This window comes from Dromiciops gliroides, chromosome 4, assembly GCF_019393635.1.
Source record: "Dromiciops gliroides isolate mDroGli1 chromosome 4, mDroGli1.pri, whole genome shotgun sequence".
Taxonomy (NCBI): domain Eukaryota; kingdom Metazoa; phylum Chordata; class Mammalia; order Microbiotheria; family Microbiotheriidae; genus Dromiciops; species Dromiciops gliroides.
The window spans coordinates 400,426,963-400,440,914 of NC_057864.1; the positions used below are offsets into that span (position 1 = coordinate 400,426,963).

Below are 13,952 nucleotides of genomic sequence, written 5' to 3' on the forward strand. Positions count from 1 at the left end.
AGACACTAAGTTGCAGAGGTGGCATACTGCATTGGGAGAAGGGAGTTTCCTCAAGCCGATAAACCTTTTTTTTTTTTTTTTTGGTGGGGCAATGAGGGTTAAATGACTTGCCCAAGGCCACACAGCTAGTGTCAAGTGTTTGAGGCAGGATATGAACTCAGATCCTCCTGAATCCTGGGCCAGTGCTTTATCCACTGCATTACCGAGCTGCCCCTCAAGCCCCTATACTCTTTTTTTTTAAGTGAAGCAGTTGGGGTTAAATGACTTGCCCAGGGTCACTCAACTAGTAAGTGTTAAGTGTCTGAGGCTGGATTTGAACTCAGGTCCTCCTGATTCCAGGGCTGGTGCTCTATCTGCGGTGCCACCCAGCTGCCCCTGCCTCTCTTTTATTATGGTATAGTCAAATAAGCTTCCACAGTTGATTTTTCAACTGGATGTCTAGGACTATGAATTCTGATTTTCCAGAACCTTAAAAACCCAACACCAGAATTTCTGAATTTTAATAATTTATTATTCTCCTAAGAAAAGTATAAAGTGGGAAGTTAGTGTATTATATAAATCATTTCAGAAATTAGAAAAAGTGTCATGCTGCAGCAGATTTCATTTTTAGCACCTTTGAATACTTGGAAGTATTGAAGAGTTAAGACAAAGTAACAATACTGGATGTCGACTGACAGTGAACAAAGTGAAGTGTGTAACCCATGTAACAGCGGCCATTTGGGATTTCCCCCCTACATCTGAAAGTACAAGATACTTTTAAAACCTTTTAAAAGTTTGCTGAATTCACAGTACGTAGACAGACCATGGAATGGAAGTGGTTAAAAAAAAATGAGGCCATACAGTTCCAGGAAAGTTAAATTGACAGTCCAAAGGCACTGACTATACAGTACATGGTCTTATTCTCCCATCTCACTGTGCAGCTTCCTATGGAAATAACAAAAAAGCACATTTAGCATTTAAAATTTTAAAAGTTGTTTCAGTGAATTACATACAATTTTTCTTACTTCTATTTGACATACAGTAAGATCAGGATATATATTTTAGCACCTTTTTAGACCTCAACTCCCCTTTGCACTTCTTCATGTCCTCAATTCATCCTTTCTTTGCTAAAATGATCTCCCCCATTTCCTGTCTCATCTCCCTCTATGACCTGGCTCCAAGAAACCACTCTTTCAATGGGTCTTTGATCTTTCCATCTTCACTCTTTGCTTTACATAAGCCTTAGAAACATACCTGGAACTCCCATTTTAAAACAAACAAAAACATTTATTTTTTTTTTTTACTCTACTATCCCAACCTCAGATCATTGTTGTCCCTTCTCTTTTACTGCTAGAGTTGCAAAAGTAGCCTAAACTTCTGGTTTCTACCTTCTTAGGACCTACTTCTATTCAACTTTCCATCTGGTTTCCATCACTTACTGAAACTGCTCTCCACTGATGAACTGAAACATACTTTTTTCACTTTCTTTGGGTTTCCTTTTGCACATGGCTAATATGGAAATGGTTTGCATCCCTTCACATGTATAATTGATATCTTGCTTGCCTTCTTAAGGGGTGGGGGAGGGGAAGGAGGGAGGGAATTTGGAGCTCAAGGTCAAACTGAAAAAAATTAAAATTTTTAAAAAACATAATTTGGAAATATTTAATGAAACAAATGAAAATGTTATTTTTTTTTTAATTTTGTGGGGCAATGGGGGTTAAGTGACTTGCCCAAGGTCACACAGCTAGTAAGTGTCAAGTGTCTGAGGCCGGATTTGAACTCAGATACTCCTGAATCCAGGACCGGTGCTTTATCCACTACGCCATCTAGCTGCCCCTAAAATGTTATTTTTTTAATGGCTCTCCATGACATTACTACTAAATCTGATAGCATTTTTTTTTTGTCTTTACCCTTGACCTTTATGCAACATTTGCTACTGCATACCACCACCCCTTTCCTTCTGGGTATACATTGAGCTACATTGAACTGCCAGGGTTCTCCTATGGTCCTGACTGCTACATCCTTCTAAAAGTGAGTGCACCAAGAAGCAGCATGGCACGATGGATAGAAAGTTGGCCTCCGCACAGAGTTAGGAAGACCTGGGTATTTAATGTTTCTTGAATTTTAAAACTCCAAATGTTAGAACCTTGGCTGGATATTTAATATAAAGCAATTTAATCACAACAAAAGTAAAAAATGCTTATGTATAGCAATTCTCTTAACCTAATCAAGAAACTTGTAAACTTTCAGTAAGAATAAAAAGACAATTCTCATACATTTAAAATAATTTCATACCATCACTGGTGTTATCCCAAAAGCAAGAGCTTGCTGTATGCAGCCCAGCTCCATTCTTCTGCATAATCACACAGGTCACTTAAGAAAAGAGAAACTTTAATTAGAGAAATTCATGTGATGATAGTGCATTGCTTTTCTGTGCATCCACTTTAAATGTATTTTTAAAAAAATTCTTACCAATGTACTTGAATGGTTTCCCCAACTTGGTAAGTTGACTTAAAGTTTGTTCTACTACATTTGTTGTCCACTGATTGACTTTGCTGTGTTGATAAGCGTTACCACCAATTGCGCTTTCTATGGCCTAGGGAAGTATAGCACAGGGTATAGTTAACAAGCTTTTAACAAATCTGGCATTTACAAATTTTGATAACATAAAACTTAAGTAAATATTAACATTGTTATCTTTTGAAGAAATTTTAAAATGAATATATGCCACTATCCAAAGAAACTCAGAGTTGGAAGGTATTTCAGAGGGCATTTAGTTAAGCCTTTACCTAAACAAGAAACGCCAATAAAATACCCTACATAATTAAGCAGCTTTTCCTTGAAGACCCACTACCTTCCAGAAGCACTCCTTTCACTTTTGGACAGCTCTTATCATTAGGAATGTTTTCCCTACTCAAACCTCGATTTTCCTCATTGCAACTTCCACTCATTATTCTTGGTTGTGACTTCTGGGACCAAGTAGAATAAATATCTTTCAAATGACAGTCCTTTAAATACCTTAAGAGAGCCACTGTGTCCCCCTTAAATCTTCCCTTCTTCAGGCTAAACAACCTACATTCCACATTCCTTCAAGGGATCTTAATTACAGCATGAAATCACAGTCACTCACCATCCTGGCTACTCTCCAGCTTATCAATGTCCTTCCTAAATATATCCCCAGAACTGATTATGATACTTTGGGTCAGACCAGGCCAGAGTACAATGGGGCTGTCATACATAGTCCCATAGTCTTAGACATAATGTCTTCCTCGGCATACAGCCTAAATGCCTGTTGAAGCTTGTAGTGCATACTAAAACCACTGGGTCTTTTTCACATAAACTATCTAACCATGTCTCCCCCATCCTGTACATTTGGAGGTGATTTTTTAAAACTCGATTGTAAGACTCACTGGATTTGGAGTCAGAAGTCCTGGGTTTGAACACTGACTCCATCACCTGTGTGACACTGGACAAGTCATTAAACTCTCTCTCTCTTCATCCTTAAAAAAAGAAGTGGTTGAACTAGACAGCCTCAAAGGTTCTTTCCAGCTTTGAATTTACAATCCTAAATAACATCTTATTAGTTCAGCCCAATTTTCTAGCTTGCCAGACCTGTTGGGATCCTGATTCTTTCATCCATTAGGTTGACTGTCCTTCCTAACATTGAGTTGTGTGAGACCTGGCAAGTAAATCATATATACCTTTATGAGCATCTGGTCTTTTAAAACAACTTTCACTTTGCCTCCTCATGAGGATTATTCCTTTATGTTTTCAGATTTTGATTCTTGAGAGTATTTCCTCACCCCTGGGCTGACTTCTCCTATAGAATTTTATCCATGGAATCTTACCTATCCTTTCTCTAAACCCTCTGAAATCGCATTTCTCCCTTCTCATTCACAAATTTTCTCTCACATGTGTATCTTAATCTATCCTGCTGATCTGTACCCGCCCTTTCCACTTTACTCTCTGGGCCACAATTTCATTTATGAAAATGATAGGGCTGCTCAGAAGTCTCCTCCAGCTCAATCTATGATCCTAGGATGCTTTTACATGAGGTATGCCCTTCTTGAGCCCTATGCCAGTCAGGAATCTCCTATCAATTCTCAGGGATACATATAGGATCAAATTTTCTTCTTTGTTTTAGGAGTTCAAGTCCATTAACCTAGCTTGTTTGTCTATACTAAAGTATATTTTAGTGTAGACATCCAAGGCCATGGGTTTGATTGTTGGCTTTCTTGGATTTTGTTTCCTGGGCCACTTCTGCTATTCTTCCTATTTTGTAGCTACACTCTCTATGATATCTATATTTGATGGAAGTGTGTGTGTGTGTGTGTGTGTGTGTGTGTGTGTGTGTGTGTGTGTGTTGGGAGGGGAAACACTCAGTTTTCTCCTTCCACCTTCCATTTCAGTTTAGAGCCTTTTAGATTAGATCTGTTTGGAAGCAAACACATTCATACCTTTAAATATGCATTTATTAACATCTACAAGGCAGTGTGGTAGACGCTGGACACAAAGACAAACAACACAGTACATACCTAATCTCATTTGAACCTTTCTACAACCCCATGGGGAAGTTAGCACGGTTACTCTTTTCCTATCTTAGAATTCAGAACAGTGAAGTGGCATTGGTTGTATGATCTTGTATGTACACCATAAGTGGCAAAGTCTAAACTTTAAACTAGTTCTGGCTCTAAATCAAGTGTTTTTCCTACCATACCAAGTTGCCTCTATTGTGGTATTTATGTATCTATATTTGGTGTCCATTTCCACTACTCCCAGAGTGTGGAGATTGCAACACTCTCCACTATTGAAGACCAACAACTCATTTGGGGCATTGAGAAAGGTTACTACTTGTCCAGAGTCATAGAGCCAGGACATATCAGAGATAGGGCTTAAACAAGGCCAATCTGCTATCCACTATATTCACAATGCCTCTAATAAGTATAGGAGTGTGTGTGTATGTATGTATGTATATGTAGAGCACTGAACATTCATTGTAGTCCTGTATCCAAAGGATTAAATATTACCATGATCATACCAAACACTTAAATTTAGAATTGGGGATAGTAAAGAGCTGAATTGGCCACAATATTCATCTAAAATTTAATGACAAAGATTAAACTGGATGACAAATTCAAACACATTAAACACTAAAGGAAAGGTGCTACGTTTTAGGAATGGATTGGCTTGTATCCAAATACAAAAGTATATGCAAAAAACTAGCAAAGATTAATTTGATATGAAAAATATGCAGATGAACTAAACTCTGCTGTCTGGCCATTTTACCACAATTTTACACTTAAATCTGTATATGCATAGAACAATATTCTCTTTCCATTTCCTAGCTGCCATGTTTAAGAACCAGCAAGTTCCAAAAATTTAGGCTGAGTATACAGGTAATGGAATCAGGTCTGATGGCCAGAATATACCCTAATAAACCTTGACCTAAACCCTAAGACCTCAGCCTAATTTATATCCCACATCTTTTGCCCCTAGGCTCTGAGCTTTTCCCTTATCTTGTCCAGAACCAGGCCTCACATCACTTCCAGGTCATTTCTGAAACATAGTGCCATTCATCACCACCCCCACCCCGACTTTCTAGCCCCTTCTTATTTGTTGCCTTCCCCCATTAGAATGTAAGCATTTTGAGGACAGGAATTGTTTTGCTTCCTTGTATTTATTTGTATACCAAATGCTTAGACAGTAGCCAGAAAATAACAAATGCTTAAGTAATGTTTTATTATTCATTCTTTTGTCTATAAGACTCTCCACATCTACATCTAACTAGCCTAGAAACAGAGGAGATGGTTACTTCTAGGATTAAAGTAACCAAGTTTTGGAGTTTCTGAGACTGAAAATAATTTGAGAGCAAGCAGATTAATTCCTAAAGATAAAAGACTAGTCTAAGGCTTGTGATACTGTAAGAAGCAACCAAAGACTAGAATTACTGTTGAAGATGTTATAGTTCACGATTTTGATTATTTTAAATTAGTTTTTTAATGCATTAATTGGCACAAACTCACTGTCAATCAGCCCTTCTATGCTGATCTAGAAGAGAGTTATCAAACTCAGGAACTAGATAAAAATGTAATTTGAAAATGTTTAATGAGTAAAAATACAATACAGGCTATTCAATAATAATTTATGGTTTTCTAAGTCAATATGCAGTCACTGAGATCTGTTTTTATGTTTGACAGCACCAATAAAGAACATAAATACCTTTTTAAAAAAACTTTACCTGTTGTTTAGTTACCAAAAACCAATGCAATACAGTAGACAAGTTGGGGCTTGCCTGACTGTTTAATAAACCTCCAGCACAATTCCTGTTTACAGCATGATACCCACCCATTTCTGAGTGTTTGTGCTATTTCACTTTTGTACTCCCTGATTCTGCATTTATATAATTTTGTTAATGCCTTTTTTTACACAACAGTCATTTTTCCACATACTACCCACTCCACTGAAACTTCCATTATAACAAAGAAAAACAACTATACAAAACCAACACAGTGACCATGTGGAGTAACATATACCATCTTCTATACCTGTACTCTACCCCTTCTTCAAAGAGCTGAGAGAGTGATACATTCTCTCAGACTGACTGATATTGTTCAGTCCATTTGTTGTTGTTGTTGGTTTTTTTTTTTAATGAGACAACTGGGGTTAAGTGACTTGCCCAGGGTCACACAGCTAGTAAGTGTTAAGTGTCTGAGGCCAGATTTGAACTCAGGTACTCCTGACTGCGCCATCTAGCTGCCCCTTGTTCAGTCCATTTAATCACAATTCAGCTGTCTTTTAGTTTTGCTTTAATTTATAATATTGTAGTAACTGTGTAAATTGGTCTCAGTCTAGTTATATTTAGAAAAAACAAACTGTTATGGCAACTTGAAAATGTCTAATTTTCAATGCTAACCAATGGCAAATTTATTAACTATTAAGAAAAAAAGAATTTGCCTTTCTTTTCCAGATGTATCTTATGTGATTTCTTACAGTTCTAGTAAGCCATTACTTTACCACTTATTTTACCAATTAGAATTAATTCTAAAATATGTGTGGTGATAGAAAAGAGGAACAGAACATTAAAGTTAGATAATTTGCAATTATCTTAACAAACCTCATAGGGAATCTAACATTAGGACTAGTTTTGATTTTCATGACCTCCTTTTTTCCCTAACCTCACTGTCTTTTAGTAAAAACACTAATATTGATAGTGGCAAAAGTTGAACGTTCAAAAGCTATTAGTGAAACAAGGCAGTGAACAAGCCAGAAACTAAAAATTCAGTTCCTGAAAAATTAGGATTTAAGGATGACAAGTTAATCATGAAATATTTTAGATCTTTTATTCATTAAATTTACCATCTCGGGGCAGCTAGGTGGCACAGTGGATAGCGCATCGGCCCTGGATTCAGGAGTACCTGAGTTCAAATCTGGCCTCAGACACTTGACACTTACTAGCTCTGTGACCCTGGGCAAGTCACTTAACCCTCATTGCCCCGCAAAAAACCCCAAAAAACAAACAAACAAATTTACCATCTCCTCTGTACCCTCATTTTATTTTTAAATTAGGTGCTGCTGGTGGCAAATTAGTTTCTATATTCAGGAAGTTTTTTAAAAAAATAAATTCATTTACTATTAGTCCATATGAATTTTCTCATATATGGCACCTAAGTTAAAGCTATAGTCAATAAAAACATCTTAATTATCATTTTTAAATACAAAATTTACATCCTATGTATAGGGCAAACAACATACATAATTTAAAAATTCATGTAAAAAAGTTTTAAAGGTCACAGCTAACATAGTACCACTTGAAACAACTTAAAATCAGTTCGTGAAATATTCTTTCTTAATACAGAATGTTATTTACCAACTATTAATTAAAAATTGAGAAACTGCTTGTTTGTATCTTACCTCTTTTACAATGTTACTCACTTCATCAACCACAAAAGAGGTCTGGCAAGAAAAAAATTAGTAAAATTAAAGCTGTGTAAAAGACTCAATTCTATTTTATTCAAGTTTTTCCACATAATACAAGGTTAGATGATTACAGAATTTTTAGAAATGGAAGGTAATTAGGTTAATCTGGGTCAACCTCTTCCCCTCTCCCACCCCCATTTTACAGATGGAAGAAAAACTCAAAAGTGAAATGACTTTCTCAAGGTCCCGTTATTAGTGGCAGAACTAGGACAAAGGACTTTTTTCTGTTCAAATAGTTTTGTTTTTGTTTTTAATTATATAACAAAACCCAAAGACTGCCAGACTTTACTGCAAACTGGACTGTATCTTTAATTATACTGCTTAATTATTTGAAAAAAAAAAGTTATGAGTTCCTTAGCTTACCATTTTAAAGGCAATTGTGGACTGAGTAAATTTTGACATACTAGCTTTAAACAATCTTTTTTGAAAACGAAATGTATTAGAAGTTTTTATTTTAAGACGTGATTTTGTTAGTATGGGATTCCCTCACTGATGCTGAATTCAACCAACTTCTTAACACCTTAGTAGATGGTCTATGAAAAGATGCTATGGTCAAGAAATTATTACTTTGCATTCAATCTGTTCATGAGCCTCTCCAAACTTAGCTAGGCAAACAAAACAAAACAAAAGACTCATACTAAAAAAGCCTTTTCAGTTTGTTGGACCTGTCATAGCTTAAGGACTGCTAGCACCAAGCTCACCTCTGAGAAACCAGGGTCACCTTCATGCCACAAGAAGATATTGGAGCAGAACTTTAGTAGTTAATACTTTTCCACATGACACATTCCTAAAGGCAATATAACAGGATTCTGTAATTCTATCACAGACTTAAGAGGTGAAAGGGACCTTAAAGGTCATCTAATCCAAAACTCTTTATTTTAAAGGTGAGGAAACTGAGGCCCAGAGAGGTTAAATGACTTGCCCAATAGTACATAAATGAAAGAGCCAGAATATGAACCCAGGGCCTCTGCTTCCAAATACAGTACTCTTATGGAGAGACAAACCAATCCAGTCAGAAACCATAAGGCTGAATTTTCTACATGATTTCCAGTATTACCTTCATGATGCTGTTACTAGTTTAAATAAGGTCCCAAGCAGTTGCTTATTGTGGTCACATATCTTAAAAAGAGGCAGCACTTAGTAGGTGCAAACTTAAAATTTTACTCTAATTAATATAACCCAAAAGAAAAACAATAAGTTAGATTTACTTCTTATCGCCAATAGAAAAATTTGTAACAACAAGATAATAATCAATTCCTTATTGTGTATCCTCTAAGTAATAGTTTCTGTCCACTACCCAGGTATTATATTACCAGTCTTGGTCCAGCAAAGTTCCTTGCCTCTCAGAAGTTACACTGGGAAGATGTTTTTGTTTGTTGTTTTTAGAAATTTACAAAGCACTCTTCACTGGCAGATAAGAACTGACTGCATATTTACCTGACCTGGAGTATTCAGAGGAAACAACTTATTAGAAACAAAGCCATCTGGTTAAACAGAAAGGACCACATAACTAGAGATTTTTATTGCTCCAAGAAGTCTAAATAGGAATAGCTTTCATGACATCTGAACCAAAAAAAGCCACTTGTACAAATTTCAACACATTGAAATGTGAAAGAGATTTTAAAATGAACTTTTAATGGAGTGCAGGTAGGAAAAAGGATAGGCATGGAACTGATTTCACTGATACAGGGAACTCTCAAAATAAGAAAATCTTCCTCCACCATTGCAGGTTGGCATTTCTTTGCAAGTTATAGTCTAAGACTGGGCTTCTTAAAGTTTTTTCACTAGTGACCCTTTTTTGCCAGAGAAATTTTTACTTGTCCCTGGGTCTATAGGTATATAAAATAGGCATAAATAACTTTTTACTGTTGCCAAATTTTTTGAGATCTTCACATTTGTTTACTCTACCCCATAAATCCACAGTTTAAGAAGATTTGTTCTATGGGAGTTACAAAAAGCACTGAGAGGTCAAGTGACTTGCCCAGGATCCCACAACTACTATGTATCAGAAATGGGACTTGAAGCCAGGTTTTCCTTAAACACTGGGTAATTTTTACTACAAAACATGGAGAACATGAAAGTGAAATTGTAAAAGACCATATTGTTGAGTGAATATCCAGGGGGGAGAAATGTAGTTTTGAAAAAATTACACTCATTCATATTACACCATGCCATTCCTCAAGATTATGACTGTGTATCAAAGGTTTTCCTTGGTTTGTTACATATTTTCACAAGTATCCTTTTTACTATCATTAATCTTATGAGTATTAAGAAATATCATGTTGGGGGCAGTTAAGTGGCACAGTGGATAAAGCACCGGCCCTGGATTCAGGAGCACCTGAGTTCAAATCTGGCCTCAGACACTTGACACTTACTAGCTGGGTGACCCTGGGCAAGTCACTTAACCCTCATTGCCCTGTAAAAAAAAGAAAAAGAAAAAGAAAAAGAAAAAAGAAAAAGAAATATCATGTTTCACAGGTAGAAAATTAGACTATCAATAGGAACTCTAGCAATTCAATCTTAATTATTAAAAAAAACAAACCATTTTCAAACTCTCTTTTAAATGAAAGGAGGTGAATGCTTTTTAAAAATCCACCTATACATTTCACTAGGACACCCTTTTGTTTGAATTTTTAACAAAATAAAACAATTTAATGTCAGCACGAGTAACTACCAAACAAATAACATCTACTATTACACTAAATGGTTATCATACATTGCAAACCCACTGCAATAGACCACATTAAAAGACCAATATATCTGTTATGCAAATTAATCCTCCTGCATTTTGGGGGAGAAGCAATAAAAGACCATGCTGTTTTCAAAGTCAAAAAGGGAATGAAATACAAAAATCTACCAGCCATTCCTAGATGTACCTCACGCAATGGAAAACAAAGGAAGCCCTTCATACTAAGCATGTCTGCACTGTGCAGACAATATAGATAGCAAATCCAGAGCTAGGAACTAGGGATCATTTGTTTTGGAAGAATAAGTAGTTTGTCTACATTAAGACCAATACTGGGGGCAGCTAGGTGGCGCAGTGGATAGAGCACCGGCCCTGGATTCAGGAGGACCTGAGTTCAAATCTGACCTCAGACACTTAACACTTACTAGCTGTGTGACCCTGGGCAAGTCACTTAACCCCAATTGCCTCACTAAAAAAAAAAAAAAAAGACCAATACTGCAGACTAACAGGTGCTTTGTGCCAGCACATACCTGAAAATAAGAGTATTGTCAGTTAGAAAATCTGTTTTAGAGGAATGACTAGTTTACTTTAAGACCAATACAACTGACAAATGCTTTGTGCTGCCACGCCCCTAAGAATAAGAGTATTGGGGAAAGGGAGTAGAGGGTAAGATTCAGCATTACTGGCTAAAGGAGTGATTTTTTTCCCTTCTATTATTCCTTTACGTGGAGCAGATCAATGGATGTAGAAGGATGGTTAAGACATATGAAATACTCGAGGAGGTGGGCGAGTCCCCTGCATGTGCTACTTCTCTTCTGCAGGACGGAAAGTGCACCAACAAGCATGATGCAAGGCTTCCCGGGAAATCACGGAGCTTACTTGGTTCACCTTCCCGTTTTCAGCCCTCAATACATAAGGGTCTGGGCCGGCTTCATTATTATTATTATTATTATTATAAATATGCAGCGCCTATTTGCATATACGGTCAAACCTGAAAGATTGATGGGGGTTGGTTTTACACACCTGCCTTTTTTGTTTGTTTTGTTTTAATAACCTTGGTTACAAGGGATGGCTCGCTAGAGTAGGGAGATGTAAAAACAAAAGATAGCTTTGTCAAAATACGTTTTTTTAAAAAACGATGACTGTAACACTCAGTAGTAAAGCGGATTAAAGCCTCCCGGTGGGGTGGGGGCACCTCGTCCGCTCGCTCGCGCCCCCCACCCCAATGCAGAGTCCCCCCCGCAAGGTCTCCAGCCTCTATTGGTTTTCCGAGGGGAAGCTATAGTTGGGGGCGGGGCCCCCCAGTTCCACGTTCTCGGGGGGTCGGCTGGTCAGACATCGGGGAAAAATAGGGGCGGAGGCCGCCTGGGTTGTCCGGTTGGTGACAAAGGAGAGGCAAGTGCTTGCGTCCCCCCCGCCCCGCTCCAGCCAAGACCTGCCGCCTCTTCTCCTTTCCTCTTCCCTCTCGCCGCCTCCCGTCACCGCTCCTCCGCAGATGCTGACCCACCCTGCACCCTGGACCCCTCACCTCCTCTGAAGCCTGGAAATCGTCCATCTTCCCTCCTCAACCGCCGCTGTCCAAGCGAGTACTACCTACTGCGCCTGCGCAGTGCCTTCTGTCCACCACTCTCCAAAGCCCCGCCCCGCCCCGTCCTGGAGACCGGCCCCGCCCCCCGCCCCGCATGGCATTGTGGGCCGGCGGGGTCCAGAGGCTTAGACCTTTGTGATGTCTGAACTTTCAAACTCACTTGTCAATTTTCAGGCTCTGGCTGGGTTTCTTGGGCTTCAGGCGCAGGCGCAGTCTTCCCCCGGATGGATGGACTAGGCTGAGGAGCAGGGAGAGTTGACTGGGTCCCATGGGGACTTCCGGCTTCCCCGAGTTGCCAAGTTACAGAGGAGTAGCTACAACAAAACACCAGGGCTAGGAGGGCAGGGCCATTTACCTTTCCCCGGTAGTGAGCTTCAAAGGAGAGATGCCTGAGCCTTACGCAGGAGTTCCTCAGACAGGCCCTGAGTGGGCCTGGGTTTGGAGAAATGAGGCGGAGGCCAGGGAGCTCATTCATTCTTTGCTTAGCAAACATTTAACAATTACTGCATGCAAAGCGATGGGCAATAAGCAGTGCTGGTAAAAGTAAAGTCCTTTTTCAATATAAGCAGCTTCCAGCTAAAGCAACTTGAACAATACTGACCAATCAACAAGCATTTCCTAAGAACTTGCTATGTGCCAAGCATTGTGTTAGGCCCTAGAGATACTTCAAGGGAAGGTTGGAGAGACAAGGGGGATGCAATCTGGCGTAGCAGTAGAGAAGGGATGGGGACAAGATGCATGTGGAGGGATTGACTTTGGCAATGAGAAGGCTCACCTCTATCTGAGATCAGTGTGAAGAGTTTTGAATTATGTGAGATTAGGAGAAAGGAAGAAGGGGGCATACGTGGCAAATGGTCTCATTTTTTTTCAGTGAAGTATGAAGTGAGTTCCTTAGCTGAGAATTTTGCTGTGAGAGGCTTGAAGAAAGAGTTTGGGGTAGTTGCTGTGAGGACTGGGATAGAAAAGTGATTAGTAAGAATAGAATTTTTGTCTTGTTTCAGTGAGGGATCAGTTGAAATTAGATAGCACAAATTTGTTATGTATGCCATCATACTGGTTTTATGCTTTTCTCTAATTCTGTTCACCCCCATGTTAATAGGAACAAATGCAAAAGATGGAGTAATCCAGAGTTAGCTGTTGGTGGGGTGTTATTAGCATAAGCCCAGGGAGCGACGGATTCAAGAATGGGGTTGGGTTGGTTCAAGGAGGGGGTTTGATAGTGAGAAGAGGAAAATGCAGTCAGTGCAAGTGCAAGTGGGAAAGAACAAAGGGGAGAAGGGAATAAAGGTCACAATGAGATCAAAGGATAGGGTTAGCGGTTGTAAGTCATGAAAAAATATGTATTGATAAAAGGTTAGGATCAAGGGGCAGCTAGGTGGTGCAGTGGATAAAGCACTGGCCCTGGATTCAGGAGGACCTGAATTTAAATCTGGCCTCAGATACTTGACACTTACTAGCTCTGTGACCCTGGGCAAGTCACTTAACCCTCATTGCCCAGCAGAAAAAAAAAAGATTATGATCAGTCATTCAACTAACATTTATTAAGCATTAAGGGAAGTTCTTGTTTAAGCAGTTCCTGTTCTCAAGCAGCTTACATTCAAATGGAGTAGGTAATGAGTGGGTTATGGTAGACTTGAGTCAGTTCAGACTCTGAGGCTGGGGTCTGGAAAGTACCCAGCTCCCAATCCTTGTTATTGTTAGATTATTCTGTCCATATTCCAT

The 13,952-nt window shown here is 38.8% G+C and overlaps 1 protein-coding gene across 1 annotated transcript; it reads right to left on the reverse strand.

The window, feature by feature from the left end:
• Positions 1–337: 337 nt before the first annotated feature.
• On the reverse strand, positions 338–12,279 carry DYNLT1 (dynein light chain Tctex-type 1). The gene is made up of 5 exons (XM_043999850.1): positions 12,171–12,279; positions 7,891–7,932; positions 2,452–2,575; positions 2,275–2,352; positions 338–924 (listed from the first exon to the last, which is right to left on the reverse strand). Exons 1-5 carry the CDS (start codon positions 12,195–12,197, stop codon positions 854–856), a joined length of 342 nt encoding a protein of 113 aa, XP_043855785.1. The 5' UTR covers positions 12,198–12,279; the 3' UTR covers positions 338–853.
• Between the last annotated feature and the right edge of the window lie 1,673 nt (positions 12,280–13,952).